Raw genomic sequence first — 18,418 nt, forward strand, 5'->3', positions numbered from 1 at the left:
AGTATTCAAGACGTGGTCGCTTACCCATTGACTGTTTTTTTACAATTTTATTTAAATTTTTTGAGGATCCATAGGAAAAGGAAAAAATTTCGGTACCCACTGACCCCACCCACCATGGAGCCCTACAAGGGGACGCACTACAAAGTCACGCAAGGACAATGCAACAACGCCAGGGTTTCGTGAGCACTATACCCAAACACCAGCATCAGGCACAATGTCCACAACACCCGTTGAGAACTTCCAATACTGGTACTTGGTTGACTCTAGCCCAAGTGGACCAGCCGATTGACCTAAGGGGGGCCACCCAAAGGCCGCCCGTCTACAGGAATTGAGGCCAAAGTGGTGTGTTAGGGTTGGACCCTCAACCACCAGGATCCTCTCCTCCCCTTCACGGGTCGCCACGCACGGCAAACACGTGGGTGGATGTTTAGATCCCAGAGAAGGTAACCAGATAGAACAGAACCTTCCCTGGGAGGTCCCCTCACCACGTACAGGAATCCACACCGAGGGGAAGTTAAGAAAAACCAAACAAGAATATTTGATAGTTTTTTATATGCAAAAACGGCTCGTTTAGGTTGAGAAAATTTTTTATGTAGAGGAGTGAACAACATCACTGATTATTTGATAGTTTTATCATCATATACGTGTAAAAGTTCGTCGCTGAACGTAAATAAGTATATATTCAACTTCCATGTTTAATTTAATTTAATACATTATTATAAAAGCTGATTACAAATAAACGTAAAGCGGATGTGGAGTTGTTACATTAAGATCAAAATATTATTATGGATATTTATAGAAACAGACGACTTCCTGTTATCGTACAACAATCTACATGAAGTTTGCCCTAAACGTTCACTTTCTATTTTTTGTTTTTGCTTAACGATACAGATGCGCGGAAAGTAAAAGGCTGTTTTTCTTTCACCAAACGCTGCATTTTTTTCTAATGATGACAAAGCTAATTCGTTTGTTTTTCAAACTTAAGTGTACCATTATAAATAAATTAGCCAATAATAAAAAAGATAAAACAACTTTAAAATATTTCAGTGAATAAAACCGCACATTGTTAGTTCGTATTAAATTTAACAATATTTTATTAATTTTAATCCAATATTCCATTTATTAACCTTCAGCACAAAGTACGTTTAACCACTAACTTTTTCATGCCTACCAAATGAAATTAAGGCTCCCTCTCACGTTATCGTCAAGTGTAACATTCCAATTTTATAATGTAATTTTAATATTTTGCAAAATTTTAATGGTTTTGTTATTGAAAAACATCGCAGACGTAAACAAAAACTTAAAATCGTTAAATTAATCCACTTATTTTTAACACAATTATAATTCTGTAATATTTTTTTATTTGAATGCGTATAATTTTTTTTCTGAGATACTGGGTTCGAGCTACAATTTTCCCAACAAATCACATACCCTATTTTGTGATTTCTACTGTCACTTGATACACTAAAAAATATTTTCATTGAAGCTTGAATTTTTCCTTTTTTTTTTACATGTATAAATAGTACCAAACAAATAATTATTATCAGCACTACAAATACGTGACATAAATATGTCATTATTGAAACATTAAATCATTTGTTTGTTATGATTGTTGTTTTTTGTTTTTGAATTTCGCGCAAAGCTACTCGAGCGCTATTTACACTAGCCGTCCCTAATTTAGCAGTGTAAGACTAGAGGGAAGGCAGCTAGTCATCACCACAAACCGCCAACTATTAGGCTACTCTTTTACCAATGAATAGTGAGATTGACAGTCACATTATAATGTCCCCACGGTTGAAAAGGCGAGCATGTTTGGCGCGATGGGGATGCGAACCTGTGACCTTCAGATTACGAGTCGCACGCCTCAACCCACCTGGCCATGCCAGGCTATGTATATTATGAAGTAGTCTATGAACACAATACTGTACTCTGCATTCTTATTTGATATTTGTTCATTACCTAAAAATATTTTCTAAAAACATTAATAAATGTTACATCCTTTTAATACAAGAAAACTAATATAACAGACAATGAAAAAAAGTTTTTAAAATTCAAGATAAACGAGATTAATCATTTTTATATTTTACATTTTTTTGCTTCACATTTATAGTAGTAAACTATTTCCTGCCGTAAATATATGACAGCTACAAATCAGTTGGATCTGAATGTAACATGAATGACATCTTGTTGGCACATGAGCAAAATGGTAAGAAGAGACTTAGTTTAGGTACAGCAGTCCATAATTTCAAACTACTTAGAACTTTTTGAACGGGACTGACTGTCACGTTTTCAACTCACCCACACTTGAAAGTACCCAGCAGTATCAACATCATCAAAATTATCTTGTAGTTCTTCATTTATTTTTAATGAAAAATAAAATTGGCCATGCTTAGAATAATACATTAAAAGCACAAACTAGGACTACTTAAGAACATGAATTAATTGTCAAACTACAAGATAAAAGTCCATCACAAAAACAATTTTAGTTTTTTAAGTTTGAAAAGTTAGATATACTTGTAAGTTAAACTGCAAATGAATTGAAATGCTCCAATTATGCAAAGTTTTCATTATTTCATTATCTAAACGTCTATTATGCAGTTTCTGAACCCCTCACGTTTAAATACACATGATTACCATGTGTAGTTCTCCTCTGCAAAACTAACTTTTTAAAGCCTTTTATAAAAACAGTAAAAAATGTTGCTGGAAAGATACATTTTAATTTTATTTTTCTTGCTTCTCCAAAAATCACTTGTTTGCCAAAATGTAAACTCTGGACATGGAAAAATTTGTCATAACATTAAAAAAAGAAGATGAGTAAGTCTTTATTTACTCTGGTGAACAATGTTTTTACAATACGTTTATTTGACTTCCTTGAATACAACAAAGAAAATTACAAGTTTCTTAAACCAAAGTAATGTGTGTGCTATATTAATTACAAAGAACTATGTTTATGATGGAGCTATTTCAGAAGAGACCATTTCAGCTGTTCTTTTGCTGATTGTAGTACCTGTAAGAGCCAAAATAAATTAGAGTTTATAAATTAAGATTTATAAGATATAGTAGTGTGAAAATATTTTAAAAAGTCAATATATCTGAAAAAAAGAAAAAAACATTTGGGGGGGGGATAGTAAAAATCATGAAACTAAATACATAGTATTAATGGCTGCAATATATAAAAGATAAATATAAACTTCTGAATTCTGATTAACAGCTGCTTTAGTTTTACCTTTTTTGACAAATTTTACAAAAGATACAAGTTTGAAACAAGATGCCTTGATTAAGTCATCACACATACTTTTTTATATACTAAAAAAGTATATAATACTGAAATACCAGTATTTCCTGAAAACATATTAATTCTAAGCTATGATACTTGGATTCTACAGGTTATCACTGCTATATTGTACAGTTTTGTGCAAAATCTGTTTAAACGATACTGCTAAGAAACAAGTTGCACTGGTAACTGTAATAAGCAAAAGCAAGTCTCTTTTAACTTTTACTTCAAAAACAAACAAAAAAGCCGATCCTCAGTGACTGCTAAGTTATTACTGTAAAACAACTATTATTTAGAAAATATGTTTACCTTTAGCCCTGTACAAGAATTGCAACGTTAATTTTAATCAAATCAAAACAAAAACTATTAATAATGCAATTATAACTATTACTGTTGTGAAGTACAAATATAATGTTTGTAAATAATTAATTTACAAAATGATCAGGATGTAACTTACCTGTGCAACTGTCTGTTCTCCTAATGGAATGTCATCTGTTCTTAAAGCTACTTTTTGTACAACAGCTGATGGATCTCCTTCAAGTATGATACTGAAGAAAAACAGACAAAAATCTATTAAGAAAGCAGTACTAGTAATAAGTTGGTCTTATGTGTTGTTGAAATGCAGGACAGAGGAATTTCATTATACTATTATAGCCTAGTCAAAATCTATTACATGCTAATCTGTATCAAATCTTACAGCTGATGATCCAGATATAGGATTAAAATACTCTTGAAACAATTATATAATTAGAAAGGGTGTACAATTTTAAAAATCTCTCTTCCAGCCAGTTCAATTTAAATAGGTAATGAAGGAACTTCCTCAAAGGTTTAAAAACTTATTATTACTGTCTTCTTGTCAAAGGTATGCTAATTATACAAATCAGACCTAAAATGTAACTTGCAAACTAATGAAGTCTACCCTAAAAACAAACTGCTGTCTTGTTAGTTGTTAAATACAAAACTAAACAATGGGCTATCTGTGCTGCATCAACCACAAGCACCCAAAGCCAATTTGTTATTGTTATAAGCTCACTAACTCACCACTGAACCACTGGGGAGCAAACTGAATGTACAATACTTTATATTATAAATAAATACATAAGAAAACTGAAACCTATAAATGATTAGACTGCACCAGATCATTAGTTTGGTAGCCTTGTTATTAAGAACAATTTCAGTCGTTATCCCAAATTCATACACAACATTAAAGTGCAAAATAATCTTTATAAGTGTAAAAATGAATTATAATAAGAATTTTGACCATTATAACCAACAATATTAATAAAACTAACTTTCAAAGAAAAGTATTCACTGTTTACGAACCACATGAAGATCAAAACTTTACTGCTACAATTCACAGACTTCATTAAGATACATTTAACCTGAACAAATGTGTTCACGTACCTATAAAGTACAAACTGTTAACACATCTTCCAATAAAACCATTAATATATTCTTTCTTTTACTTTATAATAACAAGATATTTCAAATATTAAACTAGAAATAAATGAGCTATGTGGGTAATAAATCTCTATTAGAACCATAGAGTTAAAAAACTGAGTTTCAAATAATTGTTTCTTTTTTTAGCGTTTATAACTTTGAGAAACACAAAAAATGCTTTGAGACCAATAAATAAATTATTAATCACAATTTTTCATAATTCCTTGAGTAATGATACAAGAATAGGTTCCAAGTTGTTAGTATCAAAACACTCTGTACTGTATAAAAATTAAAGAAATTTTACCCTCCATCACATATTTCATCAATGGCCAACATGATGATGTCCAAATTTTCCAGAAGTGTTTTTTTTTCCACATTTTTGCGTAAAATTTGTCCAACAGCATCATACAAGCAATTAAGGACACTGCTTAGTATAAGCTACAGAAAAAAAGGTTCATTTCTTTTTTTTTTCATTACACAAAAATAACTGATGCATACAATATGCATCAAAACAGAAAACAAGACGAGAATACATTTAAAATAAACTTTTCCACAAATAATTTTGTTGATATTAAAATAAATTTCGATTGAAATTTCACCATTTATCTATTATTCAATTAAAAAATAGTTGTACCACAAGAGAAGCAAGTTTATCCTTTCATATTTTCCATTTTAATAAAGACAGTTTCATAAATAAATTTAAGAAATATTTCTAAAACACTGACTATACAACCACCCCAAAACACATACTCCACCTTAATATATCTCAAATTATCATATAAAACCATAAAAACACAATGTAGAGAAGTGGAACATTAACATACAGTAATTTTTTTTTTTCACAGTTGAATGCACTAAAAATTAGGACCAAAAGACAATGCAGCAGTAAGTAAATAAACACATTTGTAAAATAGAGTTCTTAACTGTACTGAATTGTTAAGATAGGTACACATATGTACCATCCTATATTAACCCTTTGGATGCAATAATCAGATTTATATGATTTGACATTTATAGCTGTTTGGTAGGATGAAAGGATTTACCTTATGGTGTCACAAAAACTTTTCCTCACAGTGCAACAATTAGGATACTTGTACATCTTTGAATTTCCTGACTCATACACAAGTGTATATGATCAAGCAAAAATGCAACAAGTGCATTTTGTTATTGAAAAAAAGTTTAAATTATAAATTTTATTTTTAAGTGGCTAACTGACACTTTGAGAACCAATCCTAAATTTAATTATGCACTTGGAGTGTTGAGTTATTTTATTATTGCTTAAAAATTCTCTTCAAAAATGATTTAAGTGCAGAAAACTTTACTTCATTTTTAATTTGTACAGTATATGTAAGTGTTAATACTCCATGTAAACTTTCATAAGAGTAGTTATCACAGTAGATACTGGTTATATTGATAAACTTTATACCTTAATAACACATGTTTACATTATTAGAGTAGATATTTAAAGATGGCATCACTACACTGTAATGTAATATCTCACATTTTAAACTTAGCATCAATGTTACAGAACAAGCAATTTTACACTAACAATCATATGACACAACAAACTTCCCATATTATTTTTAACACTACCACAAAATTAGATAAGCCTACATTAATTTTATTAAATAATGTTAAAAAATTGTGTATATTTTCAAGCATATAAAATAACTACAGTAACTAAAAATGACAATCTCCAGAAAACTTTGTTCATTCAACCTGAAAATAACAATCTCCAGAAAACTTTGTAAACTCATATTTCCATCACCATTTTTATTAAAGTGAATTATTCCAGTATTTTACTACTGTACACTGAAACTCATATTTCCATCACCATTTTTATTTAAGTGAATTATTCCAGTATTTTACTACTGTACACTGAAACTCATATTTCCATCACCATTTTTATTTAAGTGAATTATTCCAGTATTTTACTACTGTACACTGAAACTCATATTTCCATCACCATTTTTATTTAAGTGAATTATTCCAGTATTTTACTACTGTACACTGAAACTCATATTTCCATCACCATTTTTATTTAAGTGAATTATTCCAGTATTTTACTACTGTACACTGAAACTCATATTTCCACTTATCCTCAGAAAGCTTTTCAAAATTCAATAATAAAATACATTTTAAACACAACCTTTATTTCTATTCAAATCTAGGCTAAACATTAAAGTAAATGGAAAAAAACAAAACAAAAAGCTACGAAGACCAATTTCTCACCTCATTCTCATGGCTACTTCCCATCACATAAAAATAGAGGTCAACGTTGCTTCTATAGATACTGGTCATTCCATCCAGCATAATGATCTCGGCTATTCTCAAAAAATATAAATTGAAAAAAGACTAAATAATTGTTTTTTGAATTTTGTGCAGTTACATGAGTACTATCTGCTCTAGCCATCCCTAATTTAGGAGTGTAAGACTGGAGGGAAAGCAGCTAGTCATAATCACCCACTGCCAATTCTTAGACTACTCTTTTACCATGAAATATTGGATTTGACAGTCAAATTATAATGTCCCCATGGGTGAAAGGGCAAGAATGTTTGGTATGATGGGGATTCAAACCTGCATCCCTTGAATTACGAATCGAGCATCCTAACCACCTAGTCATGCTGGGCCAGACTACTTTATGAACATTACATATGGACACTTACTCTGCACATGTGTATATTTGCACATATTTTTAACTTGTAATGATCTAAGCCCAAGGTTTACCATTTTATATCTTTTACATTCTTTCTCAGTATAATATCAAACACAACACCAATGAAAAGCTTTTCATTTTTAATTTATTGCTGAACTGACAAAATTAAATAATTTTATTACGTATTAGAGATCTTTATACCTATTAATATTTTTTTGGTTTTAGCTTACTTCATGTTCAAATAATGAAAAATAATAAATCTATTTTAACCCTTAAACAGCAGAAATGTTGTAGGTAGAAGCATCAGTTGATGATCGCCACTGTTTTAGAGTTAACATTAATTGAGAATGGCCTCCAGAGATTTTTAATGAATGTACCCAAAACCTCTGATAATGGTGCACTTCTGTTAGGGTGGAACAAGGGGTAGAATCACTTGAGAAAGTCAAGAAAAGTTGTATCACAAAATAAATCCCTCTTACAGAAAATACATAAACAAGCAAACATTTAAAAGCACTAATCTTTTGTGATGAGAGTTTATTATAAATCATATGAAGGTTTTATTTACCCAAAAAACCATTAACGTTGCACCACTTAGTTTGAAATAGGTTAACTCTTTTATCAAACTGTCATTAACATTGCATCACTTAGTTTCGAATAAGTTAACTCTTTATTAAGTTATTCAATAGTGAATTTTAATTTTTCAATATTTTAAACAGTTTGTTGTTTAAACACTTTTACCATGAGTGGGTGCGGGTGAGTGGATTCCATGCACCCCATATCCTCCAAAGTAATAATAAAACAGTAACTGTGTAATGTTTAAACATTTATATCCATCTCAAGATTTTAGAAATTATCAGTAAATATTACAAAGCAATTATAGACAAAATATCAGATTCATAAATTAAGGTTTAATAATTTAAATTAATTACTTGCTTGGGCATTTTTTTTTTTTTAATGTTGACTACCCAACCTGCAAATTAATTTTATTTTAAGATTAAAAATAGTTTTATGCATCAGAAAATTGCCACATTTCACATGCAAAATCTCTAATAACCTTGAGATAATTCATCAAAGGTTTTTTGTTTGCTTTCTAAAGAAAAATCTTCATATTGTATCAGTTATTTCCATTATTACATCTCTGTATGGGTTTAATTGATTTGACCAGTCATAACTATCATAAAAACTAGGAATATAAATTGTTTTTTTCATTCTAGAATGACTACACATTATTACATGAAACCACAAATGTTTAGCCTAAATTCCATAATATTATATACATATATAAAAATTTATCATTTTACGTTACTGACTTTACAACAGTGTCTGACTCCCACTAAAGAAGTTGAATGATGTGGTACATATGCACTCATGTTACCATATCCGAGAATATAAAACTGACCTTTACAAAGCGACCTGTCATGGTCATGTTCTAATTAATCAGTATTTTATAAAATATAGGGACATTTTGGTTACAATACATGTGTATATGTTATTACCATTTATAAACAAGTTTTTAAATTTCAGTTACTTTCCTTAAAACATAAAACAATAAATACAAATGTATAGAAAATTATCTCTATTAGTTACAAACTTTGAGGTTGTTTGCTGCAGAATAAAATATTTATATCAAATATATACAGTTTGAAATAACAAAAAATCACATTACTATATCATTACTACAGAATTCCACTAATTTATCAGGCTTAGTAACTAAGCTGTGTTTGGGTTTATAAAATGATTTTTTGAGCTCCATAATGTATTACCTTATCACTTCCATTCTACCATGAAATAATGGTTTTGATTCATTTTACAAACATCACAGGGAGAAGTAAGTTTATGTAAGCAAATGTTTATTATTATCTTACAAAACACAGAAGGTACAAGGTACTTTTTAAACTAGCATTTTAATATTAGTAATTTGAGTAACTAATTTGTAAGAAACTACATACTATGTATTTGGTTATCACAAACACCTTATTCAAACAAATGCTGCATTTAACATATCACGTGAAAAACAAAAATCAATATTTAGGATGTTTAAAAATATATACTTTTAAATTAATAAATTTTCTAATATATAATATTAAAATTAGGATTATAATCTATAATTTGATATACTTATTGACATATATTAATAAAATAGTAGTTTAATAAGATTATTCATATTGTCGAGAAATTAACAGCTTCTTTACTCTTTACCGTAATTTCATCACATCGTAAAACAGTCTTTCTCGGCACTCCCCTGACAATAGCAATAGAATGCATATAGAATAATGATTATTTAGTTAATCAGTTCTTTCAAAAAGGTTATTACTAACTGGGTTAAGAATGATAAGTAACATAATGACGACAAATAACCATTTAAACTTCACAGCATAATAACAACCATCACTAACATTTGTAATGCCAAGAAAGTATCTGTTGTCAAACAGTAGTTCAAAACTAAATGAAATGTTACAAATATTGAGTTGATCTGTAACTGACAAAAACTTATTTATATTTGTTTTTTAATTTTGAGAAAAACACCCAGAAGTATCGTTAATCCAAGGTACTGTTAAAAGCAGAATGTTTACAACATTTGAATGGTTCATTAGGTAAGTAATATCTTTATTGTTCTTTTCATATTTTTGATACTTTGGCATTTATATGATACTTTGGCATAAAACACTTACATAGAAGAGCAACAACGTTTACCTTCTATGTAAATTTTTTAAAAGTGGGTTTCTCGTCATCACTGACTTTGGCATATTATTCATTTACATTTTTAAAAGATAGAGCTATTACCTGCTTTCTTTTTGTGAAAGGAAATACTTTCATGTACAAGTGGAACCTCTACTGCTTTTGCAGATAAATACTGGATAAAACTGTTAAAATAATTATTAGGAAACTAACTTATTTCAACTACACATCCTAATAATTTTTTCTGACATACTGTGATACTCTAACCACAAGTAGCAAACTCATTAACTTCTGTGACAGTAAACTTTAAAAAATTAATTCAATAACATTAAAACCTTGCTTAAAATTAGATATATGGACAAAGTTGGATATTCATTACATAATGTACTGTTTCTTTTTATTCCAACATTTAAACTCATTAACTTAAATATTAACACAATGAATAGTTAAGAAGTTTAATACTTAGAATGAAAAACAAATTCACACAGTGAACGTTCCACAACTTTGTTTCTTAACTATAAATATCTATGTAATAAGTCTCAAACAACAAAATTACCATTAGCTCTGTGTGTCTTGTTGAAAAGATTCTTTTCAAATGCCTTCTGTTCTTTGACAGTGGGAAAAGTGTTGTCATAATACTGAAATGAAAACAATTACATAAAGGCTTAAACTATAAATAATTAAACTCTCAAGCAGAATGTTTAACTTCCTACCAGCAACACAATGACAAGAATTTGGTAAAATCTCTTTATGGATGAGCTCAATGAAATATGACAAGTTCAGAGTATAGAAAATGTTGTCAAAGGACTTAGAACATTTGAATAAAAGTGTAATATAGGCAGCCCTCAAATCACCAAGGGAAACGAACTTCTGATTTTTAACATTGTAAATATGAAGACCCACAGTTGTCCCACCAGGGATTTTTTTTTTTTCAATTTTTCAGCTTAGAAGTGTTTTGGTTTTAGACAACAACAAAAAAATCTTCTTTGAAAGATAGCAATCACTGGCCTAAGAGTCTGGAAGTGAGGGTATTAGAAACTTGTAAACACAGAGGAAGCACTATCTTCTATATGCACATGTAGGAAGCAAATTTCAAAAGCAATGAGATGTTGAATATATTTATCTTTGAAATCATCATCAACAGTATTGTAAGACCAATTACCAACTTTCTTCAGCCATAGGGTTCCCAAAGGAGACACTACCACTCAAGGAAGACATTGAAAAGTAAAATATCTCAGTTTAAGTTGACAAAGCATATCTATACAAGTGAATATATGTGTTAAAACATTCTAAATAACAGATAAGATAAAAGAATGAATGAGAGTGAAAAACATTTCTATCTTCTTACAGTGTCCTTTTTCAAAGAAAAGTTGAATTCATAAAAACTGACAAATGTTCTCTAAAACTGTATTCAAATTAAATATTTTGCAATAACATGCCACATAAATACCAATCACATGTTGAAAGGAAAAGAAAAAGTCCAACAAAGAAAGAAGCAGATCAAAAACGTTTTCAGCAACACTTATTTAAAAACATCGTGCCATGACAGTTAGACAAGAAATAAAAAAAAGAAAAATAATAAAAACAAAAATATTAAGGTTGGAATTACAAATAGTTAACTAAAACTTACCACAAACATACTAAGCAGAATGTTTAACTTTCTATCAGCAACATAATTACATCAAGGCTTAAATTTCAAACAGTTAATTAAACAAACTTACCACAAACATACTCCAAGCAGACAGAGCAGGAGAGAAGAAAGCTCAGTACCTGGAAATTAAACCCCGCTTCTTTCACTGGGGATCTTATTATATTTACAATAAAACTAACAAGTGCACATGAGAAGGAGGGATGTACCATGAATAAAACAAGATGGACAAAAGTAAACTTAGGCTAAGACAGCCAGAAAAAGAGGATACAACTGATACTGATACTTGAAGCTGTTGGTACTTTGTGAAACTTCACAATTACAAAATTGAGGAAAAATAAGACAACTGTACATTTTACAAATACATCATGAAGAAACCAAGGTTATGAATAAAAAATGAATTTGTGAAATGTACAATTTTCATTTTCAATTCTTAAAAAAAGAATTAGGTAAAAGGACCTATGAGTCACAAAAAATTATGTACAAGTAAAGATTATATTAACCCTCTTTCAATCCATCACATCACAAATGGACATGTTTATTGCCTGAAATTTATCACAAAAACATTGACTGTGGAACCAAACTAAATACATTACTAAAATGTGCAATGGTAGTAGAAACACTATCCTGTTTACAAAGTCCTATGTTTGTGGAAAATATGACCTGCATGACACTTAAGAGCATTGTATAAGCCAGTCTTCACTTTTTTTGCAAAGTAATATTTCAAGTAGTTAAATATACAAGTTTTAGTGAAAAAAAATAATTCAATATGGGAGACAAGTTTATTAACTTTCAAGGCAATTAAAAAGGTTAAATGACATAACACAGCAAACAAAATTATGTCTTCTGAACATACCAGTTTTTATCACAACAGAAAAACCTAAAATTCTTTGTTACAAAGTGATATAACTATTGTAAAATCAAAGCGTATCATAAATACTTTGTCACTTTTGCATATTTTCCAAAGTCATGTGCTTTATGTTATTAAGTACTTTATATTTAGTTGAATGAAACAGTTTTTTTTCTGCTAATTTCTTGATTAAAATTAATATTTTATGATTAAATACTTGTTAGCAGGTTACCACATGCACACATTACTTCTCAATTCACCCGATTACTGCCAATATTCACAAATCCCCATTCACTGCTTCAAATAAAAGTGAAAACCAGTCTACAACAGATAGGGTTAACTAGTACATTTAATTGGTTATAAATAATTTTAAAGAATAAAATATTCAATTCACATTTCATTGGTTATAGTTTTATATAGAAATATTCACACAAAATATATTTGACATTTTAGTTTGCTGTTAAGTTGTGAGAATGTATTATGACAGAAAGCAAACAGCTTTGAACAGTTCTTAATGGGAACTCTATGGGACTAAAACTATATTCTGTTATAAACAAATGGTCATTGCACATACTACAGTTCTCTAATTGTCTGAATTTTGAATACTCAAAGTGTGAAATTTTGTATGTATTTTTGTTTGTGGTGCAAGTCAATTGACAGTGCAGGAGTTTTGGTCAGATACATAGATGCTGCAAGATACTTTACGTCCATTACAATAAGAAGATTTTAACACAGATATCTATAGAGACAAGAAATAAAACTGAGAAACTTAAGTTCATGAAGTCAGTTCTCTACATAAAATCTGATCAGGAATATATTTTTACATAACAATACAAAAAAAAAAAATGCACAAATTACAATAATCTGTAATAGACTCTTTCTTACCTTTGCCAAAATTCTATTTCCATCATTGTCCAAAATGGCAATGGCCTTCACAGTGTACAGTGTTGGTTCCTTTTTAAAGAAAACAAATACAATTAAACAGTTCTTAAAAATGCTCATATTCACAACAAATAATTTGTTGAGACAAGCTTTTAAACTCATTGAAAAAGAGCAGTTACATAAACATGTTGAGATATTTTTTAAAAAGTTATCCAAACCGGATTAATGATTTTGGTTAACTTAAAGAAATAATGCACTTTAGTACAAACACGATTATCTTGTCAAAACATTTTTGAATGAAAAGAATGAATAATGTGAACACATTACACACTGCTCTTCTATAGATCATAAAAAAAAGTAAAATAAACAAAAATTTTTTGATTACCAACATCACCTGAATCGCATTTCTGATAAAAATCCATTAAGCTTTTAAAATGTTTTAAGCATCATTTATAAATTTTGTTTCTGATACTTAAAATTATTAGACCATATCTTGTTAGATCCATAGATGCCAAATAACTATGGAACAAAAATAAGAGCAAAAGAAAACATCAGAATCCCAAATATTTGACTTTTTCTTTCATTAAGTAATACATTCCAAAGTTTTATTATTGGGAATCTCTGAAAAAGGTGAATTACATAAGAGTACAAATAAAAAGCATTTTATAGAATAGTAACGTCAATTCTATAAAAGAGACAGACTAGAAGTACTTAATGAGATATACAAGAATATTAAACCTATAATAATAATAATACATAATTCAGCCAACTTGAATAAATTAGGTTAGATTAAATACATATCACGCCAATACAAATTATTTTAATTTTACATGTACTAATGAACATTTATGTGTTTGCAATAACGCAGATCTAACAACAAAAACTGAACAATGTTAAAAACACTAAAACAAAATAACATTAGATATTTAGATACCTTTACAGATAATTATACCAATGCTCTGTCACCGTTTCCTTACAACAGTAAATTACAAATATAAAGAACTTTCTACATCTCTGTTAACCTGAAGATGACCTAGAAAAGTCAAAACATTGTTCTCTGCTCTATTAGATAAAGTGTTAATACCAATACCACCCATTCTGAGATGCATTTTTACCTCAAGTGGGTTTCTCGTCATCAAGAGATATGATGTAAGGATAACTTGTGTCACTTTTTCTGATGGAGATTATTATTGATTGTGTTAATATACTACTGCCATTTCACTCTCTAACTGCTTGAGGTTTGTGATGGTTGAACAGATATGTTGTAAAAATAACTTATGTCACTTTTTCTGATGCAGATTCTTCTTGACTGGTGTTGCATACTGCTGCTTGGAGCAACTTTTGTCACTAACCTTTTGTGTTTATAGATTCTTACCTGCTACAAGAGATATATATACATTTTTTCCACAATTAATGAACAACTTGTTGTAGGTCTTCCTCTGGATGGTTCTGCACTCTACGTTTCCCCAAATTCACATTTACTAAAGCTTCTAAGTACAAGAAATATCTCCATTTTGTAAATTTAAATTTCTTGATCTAATCATATCTTTATGATCTAAGTGGTTTGGTTTGTTTTGAATTTTGCACAAAGCTATATGAAGGCTATCTGCTCTAGCTGTCCCTAATTTAACAGTGTAAGACTAGAGGGAAGGCAGCTAGTCATCACCACCCACCACCAACTCTTGCTGTTTCTTCTTTCCAATGAATAGTGGGATTGACCATCACATTATAATGCCATTACTGCTGAAAGGGTGAGCATGTTTAGTGCAATGGGGATCTAAGTATATGAATATAGTATTAGAAATGGTTGTTACCTACCCCTTCCCGAAAACAAATTTAAGGCAGTATCATGCTAAGCAAAGTCAAAATGTTGCTTTCATACATTTGTATGATAACTTTACAGCAGTTATGGTTGTCATATATCTTGCCAATTGACATATTCAAATACAATCTTCTACATAAGCTTATGGTTCAATAAACTGTCAGATGTGAATTCTGCAATTAATTTAATTAAGATAATTATAACAGAACTTATAATGAGTAGTTTATATAAACAAATGATTATACTCCAAAGATGCACAAATGATAAAATTACAAAGCAGACATAATTAATAAATTCAAACCTTAAGAATCTCTCTTACATACTAGTAAATACAACTAACAGTATTACCAGCTATTAATTCAACTATACTACAGAAGTCATGCCATAACATAGTGTTATACATACTACAGCTGAGTGAATGGTAGTGCTAACATTCACCTAATACCATGAAGACTTTACTAAATCAAAAATTAAAATAAATAGCAAATAAACAAGCGTTTAGAAAGATCATGTCATTTTGTAAAATTTTGCTTCAAATAAATTGTAGCAAAAAGAATGTTGAATTCATAATAGAATGGAATAACATAATATGGACAATTAGAGTTTAATTCAAATTCATCTCAGAAATATTTAAATGTAGAACAAACCCTTCTACACTGAATAAATTGTTAAAACAAAGTATCATAGCAAAACTTGTTTGTTGGCTTGTGCTGGGCACTAAAAACATTCCTTTGGTGCTTTTTTAAGGATTTTTGAGTCCAATGTGTAATATTAAATAATAAAATATGGTGCAATGCAACAGTATTATTACCACAACTCAGTTAATTTAGGCTATTACTTAGCGAGTTAAGATGGACTCAAAAAACCCATAAATACTGTATATACTTCACTAACATGAGAGGCCTAACTATAGGTTTTTAGTTGCCAAGCTGTACAAATGAGATACGAGCAGATAAAATTTCACTCCACAACAGAGGGTGCAGTCAATAAGGAACAAATTAAGTCTCTACATCACAGAACATATTTTCAGTTTTATCTTTGATGAAAATAAAAGAAAGTTGCAACATAACCACTCCTTTGATGATTTTACTCAAACCTAAATAATTGAGCAAATCATTTAATGCTCACAAAGTCATTTGACTAACTAGTATTTATTACCCTATCCAAACTATCAAAAATATTAAATCTTTGACAACAGTTAACAATTAACACTTGTGTGTTCCATACTTTTTTCCTTTAAAAGTTACTTTGATTAACATTACTGGCTAAAATGTTTAATATATCTAGTCTTATTACTATACTTTTATTGTAGAAATTGTTTTGTATTATTATGTCAGTAAATTAATTTACAACTAATCTAAATTTCCTGAGATTCATGAGATATCACCTGATTTGTGGCACAAAATATATTATTATTAACAGTGAAGAAACACAAATTACATTTAATTAATTAATTATACTCATTACTATGTTTATTTTTAGTTTAAAGTTGTAAGATTGTCCTTCTTAGAGGTTAATTTAGATCTTATAATTTTCTTTCATGTTTCTCAACTCCTCCTCCAATGAAAATCATGTAAATAAACCTTCAAACCTGGACTCATTTTGGTATTTCTTCTCTAAACCCTCTCAACATCTCTTTTAAAGTACTTTAATCAAACCCAAAATAAACACACTATTTCAGTGTTAAGTTTTAGCCATTTTGCAAACAAACCAATGAATTAATTTGATCCATAACATTACTTCTATGCATAAAAACTAAAATAACATTTACTTTATTTCTAATTAGCTTACATTGTGTAAGCTAATAATATTTACTTTATTTCTAATTAACTTACATTGTGTAAAAAAGTTTTGCCCAGATAATTAACAACAGTTATATCACAAAATAAGTAACTGTATGAATAATAAAGACCTCTTGATTTAATGTAATAATCTTTATTACTGTCAAGTAATCTTTGAAGTTAATTTTTAAAAACCTGTCACTGTAGATTCTAAACTTTCAAAACACACAAGTTAGCACTAATATTATAAGAAGTTACAGAGAAACTTGAGCTGTAAAGTGTTATTTACACGCTGTACCAGTGAAAATGGTATCAATTTTAACTCCTCAAAATAATTACGACAGTTGGTTGATAATATCATAAAGTCATTTATGCATGAGACCGATAAAAACGTAACTTACAAGTCTCCGGATAAGTTTTAATAAAGGTTTTACACTAACATTTTAAGTTCAATGGCAGTTAATACACACTAGCAATTGCACATAAATTTAACGTGCAAAACTGGGTACTGTTAAATCAAATTTTACTTTAAAACTAAAAAATTAAAATAACTTTATACATTCGGAAAGCTGTTTTATAATTTTACTTGTAGATCAATTAACTGCTTAACACATCTTAAATTAAATACCAGCAACAAAAATTACAAACCAACAAATTCACGTCCATCCTGTCAGATCCCACGTCACAACAGTGCCATCATGACGTACAATTCAATTCTTCAGAATATGAGAAATAAAATATATTATATATTTTATAAGAAAATAGAATAATTTTTCTTAGACTTAAAAATATTCAGTAATTTACATAAGTAAATCGTTTTTTTCTAAGTTTATTAGTTTTTGTCATTTTTTGGCATCAGACGAAATATAAATTATTTCAAAATAAAACGCGAATAATTTAGAATTTATGTTTTATAAGAGCAAATACATCTTAGTAAAGTGAAATTTTGGAAGAAATCACAAAGCTGCAGTATTTTTAATCACTTGTTCATACGGATTTGCAAATTTAGCATTAAAGTTGTGATTATAATGACTTTTATATTACTGTTTATATACTTCATGGACCCAGCATGGCCAGATAAGGCGTTCGACTCGTAATCTGAGGGTCGCGGATTAGAATCTCCATCTCACCAAACATGCTCGTCCTTTTAGCTGTGGGGTCGTTATAAGGTTCAGTAAATCTCACTCTTCGTTGGTAAAAGAGTAGCCGAAGAGTTGGCGGTGGGTGGTGATGACTAGCTGCCTTCCTTCCGGTCTTACACTGCTAAATTAGGGATGGCTAGGGTAGATAGCCCTTGAGTAGCTATGCACGAAATTCAAAACAAAACAAATATACTTCGGGAGTCATATTCATAGTTGACTTTACGATCTCTGGTATTAAGAGAAA

General features: G+C 29.5%; 1 protein-coding gene across 1 annotated transcript; it reads right to left on the reverse strand.

The window, feature by feature from the left end:
• Positions 1–2,821: 2,821 nt before the first annotated feature.
• Positions 2,822–17,808, reverse strand: LOC143222487 (coatomer subunit zeta-1-like). Its single transcript, XM_076449088.1, has 7 exons — positions 17,681–17,808; positions 13,433–13,501; positions 10,606–10,687; positions 6,947–7,038; positions 5,019–5,152; positions 3,732–3,822; positions 2,822–3,007 (listed from the first exon to the last, which is right to left on the reverse strand). Exons 1-7 carry the CDS (start codon positions 17,696–17,698, stop codon positions 2,960–2,962), a joined length of 534 nt encoding a protein of 177 aa, XP_076305203.1. The 5' UTR covers positions 17,699–17,808; the 3' UTR covers positions 2,822–2,959.
• Between the last annotated feature and the right edge of the window lie 610 nt (positions 17,809–18,418).

Source organism: Tachypleus tridentatus, chromosome 8, assembly GCF_004210375.1.
Source record: "Tachypleus tridentatus isolate NWPU-2018 chromosome 8, ASM421037v1, whole genome shotgun sequence".
NCBI lineage: Eukaryota > Metazoa > Arthropoda > Merostomata > Xiphosura > Limulidae > Tachypleus > Tachypleus tridentatus.